This window comes from Hyaloscypha bicolor (genome assembly GCF_002865645.1).
Source record: "Hyaloscypha bicolor E unplaced genomic scaffold K444scaffold_16, whole genome shotgun sequence".
NCBI lineage: Eukaryota > Fungi > Ascomycota > Leotiomycetes > Helotiales > Hyaloscyphaceae > Hyaloscypha > Hyaloscypha bicolor.
The window spans coordinates 209,899-228,519 of record NW_020194518.1 but is presented as its reverse complement, the minus strand read 5'-3'; the positions used below and the strand labels follow the sequence as shown (position 1 = coordinate 228,519).

Here is an 18,621-nt window from a genome sequence, read left to right as displayed (position 1 = left end):
TATAGACTACTTTTAGAATCTTATACTAAACCGAAAACCCAGCTAGAATTATATAGTAATATATATCCGTAGAAAGTATCCAGAAAGATAAACCTATCTTTAGGAACTTTTAGGCCCCTAGCTAGTGCCTTCTTCTAGCTAAAGCTAGGCTACGGATATTTAAAGTCCTATTTATATAGGCTAAAAATAGTATCTAATAATAAATATAAATATAGTAAAACTGAAAATACAAAATACCTCCTTCTATATTATATACTATATAGGGAGGAACGTTTTAGACTATTTAGTCTATTTAAAGGAAGCCTGGAAGCTAGTGCTTTTAACCTATAATTACTATTATATACGGAAATTGGGATATTAAATATACTAGTATTCTTAAAAGAAACTAGTATATATATAAGAAAATGGCATATTAAGCGAAGTGTGGAAGTAGAGGAAGTGGAAATAGGGGAGGAAATAGGGGAGGAAATAGGGGAGGAAATAGGGGGAGGAAATAGGGGAGGAAATAGGGGAGGAAATAGGAGAGGAAATAGGGAGAGGAAATAGGGGAGGAAATAGGGGAGGAAATAGGAGAGGAAATAGGAGAAGGGGAATAGGGGAAAAGGGGAATAGGGAATAGGAGAGGATTTGCGATTTATATTCATTTTCTTTATTTCTTTAAGTTTTTATTCTAGGGGTATGTCCCTAACTATTTATTATACCTATATTGGATTTTGGGCCTGTATATTAGCTACTGAGACACACGCTAGCTAGCTAGCCGTACTATATAGTTCTAAACTGTCGGAATAGTCGGAATTGATAGGGAGGTAATGTCTTAAAGGCTAAAGTCTTAAAGGCTAAAGTCTTAAAGAGTAAAGTAAAGTAATGGTTTAAGATCGTAAAGCAAAGAGTAAAGTGATTCTGAAGTGCTATTCGAGTGCTTGATTTTCTGGTTCTAAGGGGGGAAATCTAGCTACTTAAATAATAAAATCTAGCTATACCAAACCACAAGAATGACTCACAACTCCATTAATTATAATAAGCACGGCCTATAAATCCACCGATTATTAGAAATCAAATTATAAGACGGCTAAATAAACGTCCCATTAAATCGTAATTATGGCTTAATAGATGCCCCGATCTTACGAACCGAATCCTTAGTTCCAAATCCAAGTCACGTTCTTAATTAGCTAAGAGCTTATTAAAAAATCGTATTCTTAATTAGCTAAGAGCTTACTAAGAAATCACGTTCTCAATTAGCTAAGAACTTACTAAGAGATTTTAGCCACTTATAAGAGGGCTCTCTTAGATAAGAGATAAAATAGCCTAATAAGGCTAATTTAATTTTTATAATTTATAGTTACTAGTTAACTATTTAATATAAAAATTTAAGTCTTTATAGAATAATAATTCTTAAGTTAAAGACTTTTTAAATCTCTTAATTACTACTTTAATTTTGAAAATTAATAATTAAAGTAATTATTAATTAAAGTAGATTTTGTTTTAAATATAAAATACTATATATAATAATATACTATATAAAAAAGTTCTTAGTATTTTTTATTTAATATATAATAACTTATATTATTAAAGAAGGTAATATATAAATAATCTTTAATTATTTAAATACGACATAAACTAATAAAGTATATTAAAAGAAAAAAAATAAAAGAAAAAAAAAAAAAGTAGAAATCCGTTATTATTAGTTCTTTATAGTCCGATACTAGTAAGAGTAATTATAGGTAATAAAGAAGTATAAGTAATAATTGGTTTAGTTTATTAATTTCTTATAATATTATTATTAAGAAATATATATAATAAGGTAATAGGGCCCGTATTAAGATCTAGTCTAGTAGTAATAATATTAGCTATAGTCCAGATATATTACTCTTCTTCCTAAATAGTATTAACTAAGAACTATATAATAGTAAGTTCCTTATTATTTTATTTAATATAAATACTACTATATTATAAAGTAGCTTGTAATTTATATAGTATATATTAATCTAGATAATTAAGTACTTTGAGGTTAAAATTACTAAAATTCTCTTTAAATAATTCTCAGAGATTATTATTAGTCGACTTCTTTATCTTATACTAGAATAATCTAGTATTAAGATAGTCTAGGACTTTCTTATTACTATAGGTAATTAGATTAATACTACCTTTCTACTTCTTTATCTATATATATCTATCTTATAGTTCTGCTATACCGAATCCCTAAAGTTAAGCTCTTCTTAATATATATGTAATTTATAATAAGAGAGATTCGAAAATAAGGTAGTTTATAATAAGTTTATAAAAAGAGTTTAGTAATAAAGGTATTTAGATACCTAGTTCAGATACTAGATACCAGATATCTAGTTAAGATACCAGATACCCCAGATATCTAGGAGTATTATAGGTATTAAAGTAAATATTTTATTCTTAAATATTTTATTTATAATAAGAAATTTAGGAAGTGAAATATTATAATTCCGGGAGGGTCTAAAGCTCAAAGAACTCGATTTAATAATAAAATTAAAGTAGTAGTTAAAGAGCTTTAAGGGTATATATAGGATATATATTCCGGAGAAAGTATCCTATAAATACGGGTATTATATAAATAGAAAAGATAGATTTTAAGAAGGTAGTCTTAGGGCTAAAAGAAATTAGTTTTAAAGAATAATAAATAGTTAAATAAATAGATAATTAAATAGCTAATTACTTATTAATTAGTAAGAACTAGAGTTTTCTTCTTTAGGCTATTAGATACTTTATAGAGTTAATAAATAATTCCCCTCTTTAATAGAATAGTTATTAGTTCTTAGTAAGAGCTAGCTATTTTTTCCCTTAGGTTATTAGATACTTTATAGAATTAATAAGTAATTCCCTTCTTTAATATAGACTAGTTTAATTTTACTATAGGCTACCGGATATTTCTTTAGCTCAAAAGATTCTATTTTCTAATCTATATATATAAACTAATTAGTATTAGTTTACTAGTAATATATAGTACTATTATATAAGTTATAGAATACTATTTATATATAGTTAGTAAAGTTATTATTATTTAGAAGTAAGAATTACAGATTATAGTATTAATATGTAATCCCTAAATCTGCTAAGCCTAAAGAGGTCTAGTCTACTAGTCGAGTTACTAATGGGATACGAGGTTATATGACTATATCCCGTATCTCATATCTCATTACTTATATCTTATTACTCATGTCCTATTACCTATATCCCGTATCCCGTATCTCGTAACTATATATATAACTCCCAAAGAAATAGCTATACTAATAAATACTTACTTTATATTTTTCTAATATCTTTAGTATACTTATATATTTTACTTTTTATATATTTCCTATATTATTTCCCTTTTTTTATACTATTTTTTTAAGTTAATAGAAATATTTCTAAATAAATAAGAAATTAAAGTATATTTATATTATGAAATTTTCATTATTTTCTTTTATATTCTAATACTTTAAATACTATTATTATATTTATATTTCTATTATATTATTTTCTTATTTCTCTATTATTACTATTTAGTTTAACTTACCTTAATTATTTCTTTAATTATATTTCCTTAGATAGATATATTTATATTCTTTTCTATAATAGAAGCCTAACTTTATATTTTACTTTTTATAATTATTTCTAATTTATAACTATATTATCTTAAATATATCTAATTATTATACCTACTTTCCCTATTATATATATTATTATTTTAGCTTTATCTTCTTACTAGAAAGAAAAAAAAACTCAAATATATATAATACCTTTATATAATCTAAGACTATTCTAATTTATTCTTTATTTTGAAATATACTTAAAAGAAATTCTCATAATCTCGAAAACCTTTTATTCTATAACTTATAATTATTATATTAATAATATCTTTATAACTTATTAAAAATAATAAAATAGCTAAAATACAGAATTTTTAAGCTAGTAAAATATAATAGCTAGTTCTTATAAGCCGTAGTATTATTAAAAGCCTATAGATTAATAGTATTAAAGTTCAGAATATTAAAGAAGTTTAGGTAATTATAAAAGGCCTACTAATACTAGAAAAAATAGCTATAATTACTAAATTTAATACAAATATTCTAGATAAGCTAAGTAGTATATATAATAAGCTCTTAAAATAGAAAACCTTTATTAAAAATAGAACTAGACTAGAATTAACTAAGAAAGAGCTAAAGAACTACTAAGCTAATAATAGGGAATTCGAGAATATTATTAAAGGCATTTCTAAAAGTAAATAAAAGAAGCTTAATAAAATTAAGACTATAGTAAATAGTCTTAATACTAAGAATCAGAATAGAATTATATTATATAGTAAAGCTTTTGGCTAATATATTAATAATATCTATAATAACCTTAGTAAAAACATTTATAAGAAATTATACTTTTTTTTTAAGATAAAAGCTTTAATATATAAAGCTATTTAGTTAATTAATAAAGCTATTTTAGAATATATTAAGAATAAGAAGTATTAGAATACTAGTATATTTACTAAATTAGATATTACTAAAGCACTCAAGTATACTAAAGCTATTTTGAAATATAGAGAATTAAAGTTTAAGTTACTATTAGCTAATAATCTCAAAGCTAGATAGTATATTTTTAATACTTCCGAAATCCTAATTAAGAGAGTTTATAATAATAAGCCTTTTCTTACTTTCCGAGATAAGCCTAAAAAATAGGCCCCTATTATAATTTTAGCTTTAATTTAACTGGATCTAGCTAAGAAAAATAGAGCTAATTTAATAGAGCCTAGTAAGAAAACTACTAGTAAAGCTAGTAGAACTAGTATAACTAGATAAGAAGAACCTAGTAAAAATAAAAAATAAGCTAACCCTAAGATTCCTAATAAATAATAGAGATCTAAGTACTAAACTAAATATAAGATTAGTAAAATAAAGGAAAGTAAAAAGGAATTCTTTATTTTAAAAGAAAAAATATTATCTAGAAATCCAGAGAACTTAATAAAGATATTTAGTATACCTATAAAATACTAGCTAAATAGAAGTTAATACTTATTTAATAGAATAAGTATATTTTTAAGGAAATATATAATAGTATTATAAAACCTATTTATAAGCAAGAATACTATAGGATTAATAATAGATTCCTTAAAGCTTCCTATATAATATATACTTAGTAACTTACTAATACTTTCTCTATTAATATATAAGAGATTAAGAATATTCTAAAGCTAATTATTAAGATCTATAAAGTTACTAAAAGCAAGAAGTATATTTCTATTACTTAAGTAAATAAGGAAATACGGGATTTCTTTTTTAAGAACTAGGAAATTAAGAAATATAAATATAAGTACTATATTTCTAATTAATTCCGCCCTAATCTATTACTCTAATTCAATACTATAGTTCCTATTCCTGAGTCTAATACTACTAATCTAGATACTAATAGCCATATTTATAAAAAGAATTACCTGAAATAGATTAAGAAGCTTAGTATTCAAGAGTTCTTAATAAAAAAAATAGAGATATTATAATTCTATTTCTAAAAAAATAATATATTAATATATAAAGATCTTAGTAATAGCTACTTTATCTTAGCCTCTTAACTTTTAATAGCAGATCTATTAATATAGCTCGGATTTTATAAGGTATTAAATAAGTATTCTATTTACCTAGTTACTTATCCTTAGCTAGCCTAATACTTTATTTCTAGAAATATTAATTATAATTAATATAAAGATAATACTAAAGATCTGGCTATTACTAAAGCTTTAAGTAGTAAATTTTATCTTAGTAAAAAGTATTAGAATATTAGCTATATTTTCCTTATAGACTATAAGAAGGCCGCTACTTTTAATAAGAAGTTTTTTAAAGATATTAATTACTTCTCTATTTCTAATAAATTTAAGCCGGAAGTAGCTAAGGAATTAGGCAAGTATTTACTAAAGGTAATAGGAAAAAAGACTTTAAATATAATCTATTTAACTAGATAAATAAATGCCTTTAGCTAAATAATCTATAAGTCTAGAATTATAAGAAAGTATTAATTCTCGAATAATATATAAGTTAAAGAATAGCTTAATAATAATTTGCTATTTAATAAGCCTTTTATTATAGTTCTAATAAGTCTAGTTACTATTAAGAATAAAATATATGAAAATAGAGTTTCTTATAAGATTATTAAAGCCTCTTATCTAGAGTTTTTCTCTTTTATTAAAGATTAATTTAAGAATATTATAGATAATACAAAATTTAAAGAAGCTATTTACTTAAAGTATATTAGTATGATTTATAATATAATTTACTATAATAAGCCTCTTTAATATCTAGTAATAAAGGCGGAAATTAAGTAATAATTAAAGGCAAATATTAATTAATATAGAGAATTATATTAGATTTAGTATAAAAATATAGCTAAGCGGGTTCGGATTACTTTTAAGTAAGTTCGGGAATATGAAATAAGACTATTTAAGAATAATAAGTCTTATTTTAGGTATATAAAAGAGAAACTAAATTAACTAATAGAGAAGAATCCTGAATATTTTATTATTTCAGATTCTGAATAGGATTTTTCTATTATTTTTAGTATTTAGGAAATAAGTATAAATAAATAAGGGATTAGATATAGTATAGCAGGCTATACTTATTAAAAATTATATTATTTTAGCGGTTTTGAGATTTAGGTTATATAATAAAGGCTATAGCCTTTTATATATAACTTGCAGAAATTATATAAGAAAGCTAGTTTTTCTATAAACTTAGAAAATAATCTCTTATAAGTATTTAATTAATTAAGTTTTTATATACTATATACTATTTATACTTTACTATTTATACTTTCAATTTATTATTTTATTATTAAGTCACGTTTTATACTCTAGTATACTTTATATAAGCTTTTATCTTATTATAGTTTCCCTCTTATAATACCTAATTTAGATATTAGATATCTAGATATCTAGAGGTATTTAGAGTATTAAAATAAATATTTCCTTTTTAAATATTTCGTTTATAATAAGAAATTTAGAAAGTAAAATATTATAATTCCGGGAAAATCTAAAGCTTTAAAGAATTCTAGAAATATATATAAGATATATATTTCGGGAAAAGAATTTCGTAAATACAAATATTATATAAGTAGAAAAGATAGTTTTTAAGAAAGTAGTTTTAGAGCTAAAAGAAGTTAATTTTAAAGAATAATAAATAGTTAAATAATTAATTAATTAAATAGCTAATTACTTATTAATTAGTAAAAATTAAAGTTTTTTTCTTTTAGGCTACTAGATACTTTTTTATAAAATTAATAAATAATTATTAGTTTTTAGTAAAAGCTAGCTATTTTTTTATTTAAGTTACTAGATACTTTTTTATAGAATTAATAAATAATTTCTTTCTTTAATATAAACTAGTTTAATTTTACTATAGGCTACCGGATACTTCTTTAGCTTAAAAGATTTTATTTTCTAATTTATATATATAAACTAATTAGTATTAGCTTACTAGTAATATATAATACTATTATATAAATATATAAATACTAGTTATATTAGTTAGTAAAGTTATTATTTTTTAGAAATAAAGAATATAATATTATAATATTAATATATAATTCCTAAATTTACTAAGTCTAATAAAATCTAGTTTACTAGTTAAGTTACTTATAAAATACGGAATTATATAACTATAACCCGTATTTTATATCTTATAATTATATATATAACTCTTAAAGAAATAGTTATACTAATACTTATATTTATATTTAGATTAATATATTTTATAAAAAAGTATTAGAAATTATTAGAAATAAGAGAAATTATTAAAATCTATTATTTTAATTAAAAGTTTTAATATATTTTAGGTAAATACTATAATAATATAACTTATAATTATAGAATTAAAATAGGTTTTTAAACTTATAAAAGGCATTTTATTTTTATTAATTAAGGAATTTATTTAAAATTATAATATTTTATATTTTAAATAAAATAAAAATAACTTAAAAAGAAATATATATTTTTAGTTAATTTCTTATAAGAAATTACTAATTTCTATATTTATATTTTATTTATTTATTATAAATTTTCTTTATTTAATAAAGCTTTTTTAATATTTATATAATTTATATTATAAATAACTTATTTAAAGAATTTATAATAAAACTAATTAGCTAATAATACTTTTAATAATTTTAGAAATTTATAAAGTACTAAAATATTATATTAAATAATAATTATATTATATATATATTTCTATTTTATTTCTAAAATTCCTAAAAATAGATTTATAATAATAATATAACTTTATAAACTTATATAATATTTGAAAAGTTTTATTAAAATAAAAATATTATAAGATTTTATAATTATTAAATTTTATAATATATTTATATAAAGCTAAATTTAGAAACTTGAGATTTTAAAAATATTTTAAATTAAAGAAATATAAATATATTAAATAAAAAATAAAGAAAGTAAAGAAAATAATATTATAAAAAATATTAAAATTAAATAATAAATAATAAGAATTTTAAAATAAAATATATAAAAATATATTATTATTATTATTATTATTATTATTATTATTATTATTATTATTATTATTATTATTATTATTATTATTATTATTATTATTATTATTATTTATTATTATTATTATTATTATTATTATTATTATTATTATTATTATTATTATTATTATTATTATTATTATTATTATTATTATTATTATTATTATTATTATTATTATTTTAATATATTTTATTAATCTAAAATTATATAATATAAAATATATTATTTATTAATACTTATTTTTTTTAATTAATATATTATATAAACTAGAAAATATATATTAGTTTATTATAAATTATTTTAATTTATAAAATATATAATAAATTATTTTTAGATATTCTAGATATATAAAGCTTTATTAATTATTAAAAAATATTATTATTAATTATTTATAAATAAGAATATTAATTAATATTATAATAATTATTATATTTATAAAATATTATATATATATATATATTTCTAGTTTCTAATTATTTTTAATAATATATTATTATAAATTTTAAAAGCTATTTAGAAAATAAATCGAATTATAATATAATTATTATATTTATAGTTTATTTATTAAAATATCTAATTATAATTAAATAATTAATATTTCTATTTTTATTTTATATAAAATATTAAATAAATAAATAGAAATTAGTAATTAGTATTTTAATTAGAAATTATATTTATTATAATTATTATAATATATAATATTAATAGAAATTAAATTAGAACTAGTAAAATATCTAATATTTAAATATAATATCTAATATTTAAATATAATATCTAATATTTAAATATAATATCTAATATTTAAATATAATATTTAATATCTAAATATAATAACTAATATCTAAATATAATATTTATAATTATCTAATAATTATATATAACTTTAAGTTTAAATTAATATATAAGCTTAGGTATTTATATAAATAATTAAGCTAATTTATTAAAACTAAAAACTTCTTTTAATAAATTAGGCTAAAATTAATAAATTAGAACTATATTAGCTATTAAAGCCTTTAAAGCTAAAGGAACTAATATAGAACTAATCTGAATTCTAGAATATATAAATATAATAGGAAATAAAAAAGTAAATATATTAGCTAAAATAAATATTATTTTTTCTATATTAAATAATTCTAAATTAGTAAAAACCTTTTTTACTTTTCTAGAAATTAAAATATTTAAAATTAAAATATTAAAATATAAATTACTTTTAGTTTTTTATATTAAACTAAAAATCTAGCTAGAATTATATAATAATATATATTTATTTTTAGAAATACTAAAGCTTCTAGCTAGTATTTTTTTCTAATTAAAGCTAGACTATAAATATTTAAAGTTTTATTTATATAAGCTAAAAATAGTATTTAATAATAAATATAAATATAAATATAAAAAAACTAAAAATATAAATAAAAAAATTTATATTATATATTATATAATTTTTTTTTAGATTATTTAATTTATTTAAAAATAACTTAAATACTAATATTTTTAATTTATAAGTATTATTATATATAGAAATTAAAATATTAAATATACTAGTATTCTTAAAAGAAACTAATATATATATAAAGAAATAAAGAAATAGAAAATATAGAAATAATAAAAGAAATAAAAAATAAGAAAGAAAATAAAAAGAAAAGTAAAAAATAAATATAAGAAGAAATAAAAGAAAAAATAAGAGAAAAAAATAGAAAAAGAAATTATATTTTTTATTTTTTATTTTATTTTTATAAGTTTTTATTTTATAAAATATTTTTTTAATTATTTATTATATTTATATTAGAAAGTATTTTTATATATTAATTATATTTATATTAGAAAGTATTTTTATATATTAATTATTATAATTTATATTAGTTTAGCTAGCTATATTATATAATTAAAAACTAATAAAATATATTAAAAGAAAAAATATTATTATTATAAAAATAATTTAAAGATTATTTTATTTTCTATAATATAAAGTTTTTTATAATATTAAAAAAAGCCGTTTTATAATATTTAAATATTATTTTTAGTTTAGATTATTATATATAACTTTTCTAAATCTAGTAATATATAATTATCTTATAAAATCTTATTTCTAAATTATAAGCTATTATATTTAATAAAAGCTTCTAATAATACTTTTATAGGAATTATTATAATAATATTTATTAATAAAGCTTTTAAAATATTTTTTTTTCTAAAGAAATTATATTTTTAATAAAAATGTATTTCTTTAAAAAATCTTAAATATATATTTAGTTTTTAGAACTAAATTCCGAATTAAATAAACTAATTCTATAAAGTATTATTATAAGCTATAAGTTATAAATAATTTCTAGATTAATTTTATTTTTAGAAAAAAGTATTTAAGTTTATAATTTTTTTTAATTTAATTTTAAATATTTATTTATTTATTTAATTTTCTAAAATAATATATAAACTTAAAATAATAATTAAAATAAAACTTTTTAATAATTATAAAGTATTCTAAGATATAATAATTAAAATAGATTTTAAAAAAAATATTTTAAAAGCTTTCTAGCTTAGTTTTTTATTTCTTTAATATTTATATTATAATAAGTATTTTTTTAATATATATATTATAATTAAGCTTTATTAAAAGTATAATTTTAGAAAAATAAATCATAAAATACTAAAGATTTATTTCTGGATTTTATTAAATAAAAAAAACTAATAATTATTTCTATTATTATAAATAAAACTAAATTATTATATTATAAAACTAGAATAGAAATTATAGCTTTTTTTTAAAAATAATTAAGAGTTTTTTAATATTATTTAAATTATTTTAAAAAAAATCTAATAATTTATTTATATTTTTTAATAAAGTATTTATAGAAATTATAAAAACTAAAAAAACTATATATTTTTAATTATTTTTAAAAATTACTAGTTATATATTATTTTAGTTTTAATAGAATTTATTTTAATATTAAATATAGAAATAATAAAGCCTAAATATTTTATAGAAATAAAAATAACTAAATCTAATATTTATTTTTAATTAAAAATATTTTTTAGTTTTTTTAGTTTTTATTTAGGTATTATATTTTAATTATATTATAAAAGCTTCTTATTAGTTTACTAGTAATATATAATACTATTATATAAGTATAGAAGTACTATTTATATAAGATTAGTAAAATTATTATTTAGAAATAGGAATTATAGTATTATAGTATTAATATATGATTTCTAAATCTATTAAGCCTAAAGAAATCTAGTTTACTAGTCAAATTACTAATAAGATATAAGGTTATATAATTATATCCCGTATCTTATATTCTATTACTTATATCTCGTATCTTGTATCCTATAACTATATATATAATTTCTAGAGAAATAGTTATACTAATATTTCTTTTTTATAATTTTATATAATTTTCTTTAATTAGTTTAAAAAAATAAAAATTATTTAAAAATAAAAAGTTTTTAGAAATAAAAAGTTTTTAGAAATAAAAAGTTTTTAGAAATAAAAAGTTTTTAGAAATAAAAAGTTTTTAGAAATAGTTTATAATAAAATCTTATTAATTAATATCTTTTTAATATTTCTTTAACTATTATTAAGAAATATTAATAATATAATTAAATTATATAAATTTATTTTTATTTTTTAGTTATATAAATCTATATTTTTTATAATTAATTAAAATATTAATATATATAATTTATTTTCTATTAAAAATAATATTATAATTTCTAAAATTTAAAATAATTATAAATATTTTAATATTTTATTTATTAATTAAAAATAAAACTTTTATATATTTTTTAGTAAATTTATCTAGCTTTTTATTAAAATTATATATAATATAAAATAAGAAAAAGAATTATAGTTTTATTTCTAAAAATTATTTTATAAACTAAATAAGCTTTATATTAATAAAAATATAATTATTAGTTCTAATATTAATAAAAAGAAAAAACTTAATTTTTAATTTATTTATATTAATAATATAAAATATTATAAAAGTTTTTTTTTTTATTAATTAAATTAAATTAAATTCTATTAAATTTATATTATAAGCCTTTAAAATATAAACTTTTTTTTAGAAATATTTATTTTCTAGTTATATATTAAAATTAGAACCTAAATTTTCTAAATATTTTATTAAAATAAAAATTAAATTTAGCTTAATTTTAGAAAAAGCTATTTTAATTTCCTTATTATATTTAATTAAATAATACTTAATATAATACTTAAATTTATTATAGTTATAATATTTAATAATTAAAATATTATTTATATTTATAAAATATTATTTATATTTATAAAATATTATTTATATTTATAAAATATTATTTATATTTATAAAATATTATTTATATTTAATAAAAAAAATAAAATAAAATAAAATTTCTTAAAAATTTTTTTTTAAAATATAAAAAAATATAATACTAGAAATAAACTTAATTAAAATAATTTTTAATTAAAATAATTTTTAATTAAAATAATTTTTAATTAAAATAATTTTTAATTAAAATAATTTTTAATTAAAATAATTTTTAATAATTTTTTATATATAGTTTTAATTTATTAATTAGTAATAATATAATATTAAATAAAATAAATAATATTAATAGAAAAATTATTCTAATATATATATATTAATTTCTAAAGCTTTAATAAAAGCTTTTTATAAATAATTATAAAAAAATATATAAAATTCCTAAAATATTTAATTAGAATATATTTAAAACTTATTAAAGTTATAATAAATATTTTATATTTTATTAGAATTAAAATATAGCTTTTTTAAATAAAAATATAATTTTAAAAAAATTAAAAAAATATAAGAAATTTTAAATAAAAATAAATAAAAAATAATTCGGAATTTTTTAGAAAATTTAAAATATTTAAAATTATAAAAATAGAAAAAATAAATAAAATAGAAATAGCTAAAATAATTATAAACTAATTTATTATAATTATATAATATTTAATATTTTTTTTTAAATTTAATATTCTAAAACTTAATATTATTAAAAAAGCTTTTAATATTTTTATAATTTATTTTATATAAAATAATATTTTTAAGATTTTTCTAATAGCTAATAATAATTAGTTTTCTTAATTTATTTATATAAGTTTTTTTTTAATAAATATTTTTTTTTTATAAAAAAAACCTCTAAAAATATTAATAATATATTTAATTTAGAAAAAACTATTAATAAAATAATTTAAACTAATAAAAGCCTTAAAAGAAATTAATATTATTTCGAATTATATACTATTTTAGAAAATTAATTTATTATATTTTTTCTAATAATTTTATTATTAATATATATATAAGGCTTATATAATTATAAAATAAGAATTAAAAATAAGAATTAAATTATTAGCCTATAAATACTTATTATTTTAGAATTTAATTAAAGAATAGCCTTTATATAAAGTTTTTTAATTTTCGGGATTTTTAGAAAAATTTCTAATATATATTTATAAAAATATAAATATCTAATTTCTTTAAGAATTCTAAAGCTTTTTATTTTTATTATTCTAAAATCTATTACTTATATTTTTAAAATTCTATTATTTTAATAATATTTATATTTTTAATAGTTTTAAATTAGTTTATTTAAAATTCTTTATAAAATTAAAAAAAGTAAACTTTAAATACTATTATAAATATAGTATTTAGAGTTTAAAAAGCAAAATAAAAGATTTATTATAAAGATAATTTAAAGTTAAAAAAGAAATATTAGAATATAAGAGATTATAAAGAAATATATATATATTTTATAATATATTAATTTTAAAAAAACTTAGTTTTCTAAATATTTTTAATATATTTCAAATATATTTCTCTAATAAAATAATTATATTATATATATTTAAAAAATATCTAATATCTAATTAGATATTTCAGATATTAAATATTTAGAAATTATAATAAATAGTATTTAATTCTAGGCTATTTATAATAGTTTTAAAAGAAATATTAATTATAAAAATAAAGATTAAATAAGTTTTTATTTATATAATATTAGTAAATTATAATTAATTAATTAATATTTTATTTTAAATTAGTAAACTATAACTAATTCTTTTATTTTTATTTTTATTAAATATTTTATTTTATTTTAATTAAAGACTAGATTTCGAAATTAATTAAATTATAGAAAATAATATTTTTTCTTTTATATTAATAAAAAACTAATTATTAGAAATTTTTATTTTAATTAAGGACTAAATTCCGAGATTAACTAGATTATAAAAAATATTATATTTCTAGTTAAGCTTTCTAATTCTTTATAATTCAAGAAACTATTAAATATTAAAAATAGTATTTTATTTTAATTTTTTAAAAATAAATATAAGTTTTTTATAAATAATATTATATTACTTTTATAAGCCAAATTAAATAAGTTTAGTATTATATAATAGCGGGATTAATATAATAGTTAAAGGCTTAAAGTTTAAAGAATCTTATATATTAGAAAATACTAAGTTATAGAATAAAGTAATGAGGATGCCTTAACCTTTAGTATTATTCCGCCCAAGTAATTCCGGCTTAGCTTTATTTTGTGCCTGTTTCCAATATCCTGTCCTTGGCAGATTATACCCTTACGCCAGCCGTTACAAGATACAGGCTACCAGACCGCACCACGAGGTGTTGAGCCGTCGCAGTTCCTTGCAATAACTATTAGAGTAATAGCACTCTAGACTTAGAGAAAATAAATTAACAGGAATAAGATAATACAAATGTCATAATGCAATGAAAAATTCAAGTCACGATATTGTAATGTGTGATTGATTATCATCTCATGGATTTCTCAACCATGAATCCCCCCATATCCGTATGATACAATAAACACCTTGAAAAGCAAGAATCCCAGACCCCGTAGTACAGCCAAGCTCTCAGCCCAAAGAGCCAAGAATGAAATTCATCAGACGTTCCAGAAAACCCAATACCGCCTAACCACCGAAACCATACAGAGTGCGTCCTTGGCGCTTGAGGGCGTAGACAACATCGAGGGAGGTAACTGTCTTTCCTGTGAATGTATTAGCATTGTCCAGAAGGGGTGAGAATGGGAGTTAACTGACTCTTGGCATGCTCAGTGTATGTGACCGCATCTCGGATGACACCCTCGAGGAAGGTCTTCAGAACGCCGCGGGTTTCTTCGTAGATCACTGAAAATTGTCAGCATGCTGAGAACGTGGGAATAGAGGCGGGAAGCTCGTACTAGCCGAAATTCTCTTAACCTTTAGAATTGTTAGCAGGACGTTCCAAGTAAGAAACTGTGAGGACTTACACCACCACGACGCGCAAGACGTCTGATAGCGGGCTTTGTGATACCCTGGATGTTGTCACGAAGAATCTTGCGATGTCTCTTGGCTCCACCCTTGCCGAGGCCCTTGCCACCTTTTCCGCCTGTGGGACGCGTCAGTAAGATGTTTTGAAGACGCGATCGACGTCAAGCCAAGGGCCAAGTTGATCGAAGAAAGACAAGGATACTTACGTCCAGTCATGATTGTTGAGGTTGGTTGTGTGGGGAAGTTGAGTTGAAGTTGTGGTTTGAAGTTGTGGTGTAAAGTTGTCGTCGGCTTGCTGGATTGCGAATGAAGTTGTTTAGAGATGGAGGGGAGGTGGCTATTTGACTGAGCTCGACGCGCTTCGGTTGTTCCGCATCACTGCCAGGAAAGCGCGCTAAGCCCGAAAGGGATGCACCACAACAACTCTCGCTTGCGGGGTGGCGCAAGGCAGGGCGGGCAGGGCAAGGCAAGGCATGGCGATATTGATGATGAACGAAATCGAGCCTGAAGGCACCAACGAATAGAGTCATCGAGAAACAAAGAGCTTTATTGCAGTCATTTTCTGCGTTCATTCTCTTCATATGAGTCATAATTGTGAGGCCATTCAATTACATTACAGTATTGTTGAGGTATCTTTCAGAGTTCCCGCATCCCTCGCTTTTTTGATGTTCCTGCACGAAACTTCGAGACCTTCCTCGCTTTCTGATTGGTCAGTAAATTCAGAACTTTGAACCACGATTTTCAAGCTGAATCTGAGCACGCACCATTTTTCCAAAGCGCGCTAAATTGCGATCACTCGCTAGCGCCGCTGAGTACAAATAATCGCCCCTCCCACTTCTTCCGACTTTCCTTCCCATCCACACAACATCGACTTCTGGCATCTATCGACCAACAACCGCCACACCCAACAACACCATCAAATCATCCATCAACACCATCAACAATGGCTCGTACCAAGCAAACCGCCAGAAAGGTAAGCGTCAAATCTTTTACATCCCCTCATCATCGTCGCGATTGTTGCGATCTCATTTTGCGACCGTGTCGGCTGATGCTCAACGCGCTTCACCTTTCTTCACCACAACACAGCTAACTGTCTCAGTCAACCGGTGGCAAGGCCCCTCGCAAGCAACTTGCTTCCAAGGCTGCCCGCAAGTCTGCTCCGTCTACCGGAGGTGTCAAGAAGCCCCACAGATACAAGCCTGGTACCGTCGCTCTCCGTGAGATCCGTCGTTACCAGAAGTCCACCGAGCTCCTCATCCGAAAGCTCCCCTTCCAACGTCTGGTTCGTGAGATCGCCCAGGACTTCAAGTCTGACCTTCGCTTCCAATCTTCTGCCATCGGTGCTCTCCAAGAGTCCGTTGAGGCATACCTCGTTTCTCTGGTAAGTTCCAATATACTGTCGCATTTTGACCCATGCTAACAAGTTCACAGTTCGAGGACACAAATCTTTGCGCGATCCACGCCAAGAGAGTCACAATTCAAAGCAAGGACATTCAGCTTGCCCGCCGCCTTCGCGGAGAGCGATCTTAAATTTGCTTCGACAATCGGCACCGCATTTTCGACATGGCAGTCCTCGCATCGACTCACCGGTCTTCAGAATGGTGATATCGGGTTGGCAGGCTGGATGCTAAATTTGAGGTGATCATAATGGGCTGGGTCTGGGGGTTATCGCAAATGGTTTATGGCATGGAGTTTTTCGCGCTTTTTCAATGGGTGTACATTATTTCTGCCAGCGTCGGGCGCTGAGCAATCAATGCGATCATGAACCTACAAACCATTTCTAAAAATTTCTGTGACCAACCGTTCTCGATCGCGCTCGTTGCTGTGGCCTTGAACGCGGTGGCCTGTGCGGGGCCTTTGTTATGACTCCGACGTGCTCAAGTGGGCCCCGAGCATCATTTGCTTGCACTCTTCTCAATCGGCAAAGTTGAATAACCGTTCCCATTCGTAGAGTCTTGTCTTGTCTTGTCTTTTCTCATTTAAGTTGATTGGGTTCATTTCTTGTAGTCTTATCCTGGTTGTGGGTCCGCGCAATTTGATCGTTCACATGATGGAACTTCATGACGATGCGGCGGTCTCGATTTCGGTATGATACTCTGCTCGTTCAGTTTACAAGGTCATCTTGAATTCCCTTGTTTAATCTGCATCTCCTTCTCAAAGATACACATAGTGCCCTGCTTAGATCAAGGTTCGAAGAGACCTTGCTCTACTCGACGTGGGGTGGGCGGTAGGAATTGAGACGAGGTCGTTCGCTGAAAATAGGAGGGAGGTGGTTTGGTGGCTTCTTCCAACACCGGTGCCGACCTGCAAATTTGGCTGCTGCCGAAACATCTTGGACCTCGCTTCTTGCTCTCTTCCGCAACTGTCATCTTGTCCTTCTCAATCTCATCTTGAATATCAGAAGCTTGTCTGCAATCCGGGTTAGAACGTTTGCTTCAGACCTCTGCCACGAACGTTTACATCGATTGAGTCTTGCATAGAGAAACGCGCATGAGCAAAGTCTCCAAGTCTTCCATGGTATCAACCACGAGTTGGAGACGATTCCACGGTCGAGGCAGCTGAAGACAAACCTGAGTTCCTGGCATCACGCTTGGTCAAACCACCAGTCTCAACCTTGCATGTACGTTGTCATTATTGGCCATTCACTATAGCTACACATTATTTGGAGTTACCACCGGCCTATCGAACATGTCACTGAACTGCGCAGTCTGAAGCTGGGCCTGCGACCGAAGATAGGGGCTGTCATGTTACGAGTGCCTACAGGTGGAGAGTCGGGGCGACAAGACCCCGTGAAAGAGACGACCTCAGAAGCTCCCGAGAT

The 18,621-nt window shown here is 22.0% G+C and overlaps 2 protein-coding genes across 2 annotated transcripts; one reads left to right on the top strand and one right to left on the bottom strand.

Annotated features, from left to right (window-relative positions):
* Window positions 1-15,461: 15,461 nt before the first annotated feature.
* K444DRAFT_519425 (histone H4) lies at window positions 15,462-15,916 on the bottom strand (the record flags this gene model as incomplete). The annotated part of the gene is made up of 4 exons (XM_024873953.1): window positions 15,462-15,538; window positions 15,591-15,677; window positions 15,731-15,749; window positions 15,800-15,916. Coding segments are annotated over 4 exons (300 nt in total), but the record flags the coding sequence as incomplete, so codon positions are not given.
* A 748-nt stretch (window positions 15,917-16,664) lies between these two features.
* K444DRAFT_607830 (histone cluster 1, H3g protein) lies at window positions 16,665-17,516 on the top strand. Its single transcript, XM_024879246.1, has 3 exons — window positions 16,665-16,773; window positions 16,900-17,181; window positions 17,232-17,516. Exons 1-3 carry the CDS (start codon window positions 16,744-16,746, stop codon window positions 17,328-17,330), a joined length of 411 nt encoding a protein of 136 aa, XP_024742169.1. The 5' UTR covers window positions 16,665-16,743; the 3' UTR covers window positions 17,331-17,516.
* Window positions 17,517-18,621: the final 1,105 nt, after the last annotated feature.

Excerpts from the sequence above, each read along its gene's own strand:
- K444DRAFT_607830 (XM_024879246.1), top strand. The coding sequence starts at position 16,744 with ATGGCTCGTACCAAGCAAACCGCCAGAAAG. Across the intron at positions 16,774-16,899 it reads CCAAGCAAACCGCCAGAAAG|TCAACCGGTGGCAAGGCCCC; the intron begins GTAAGCGTCAAA and ends TAACTGTCTCAG. Across the intron at positions 17,182-17,231 it reads AGGCATACCTCGTTTCTCTG|TTCGAGGACACAAATCTTTG; the intron begins GTAAGTTCCAAT and ends ACAAGTTCACAG.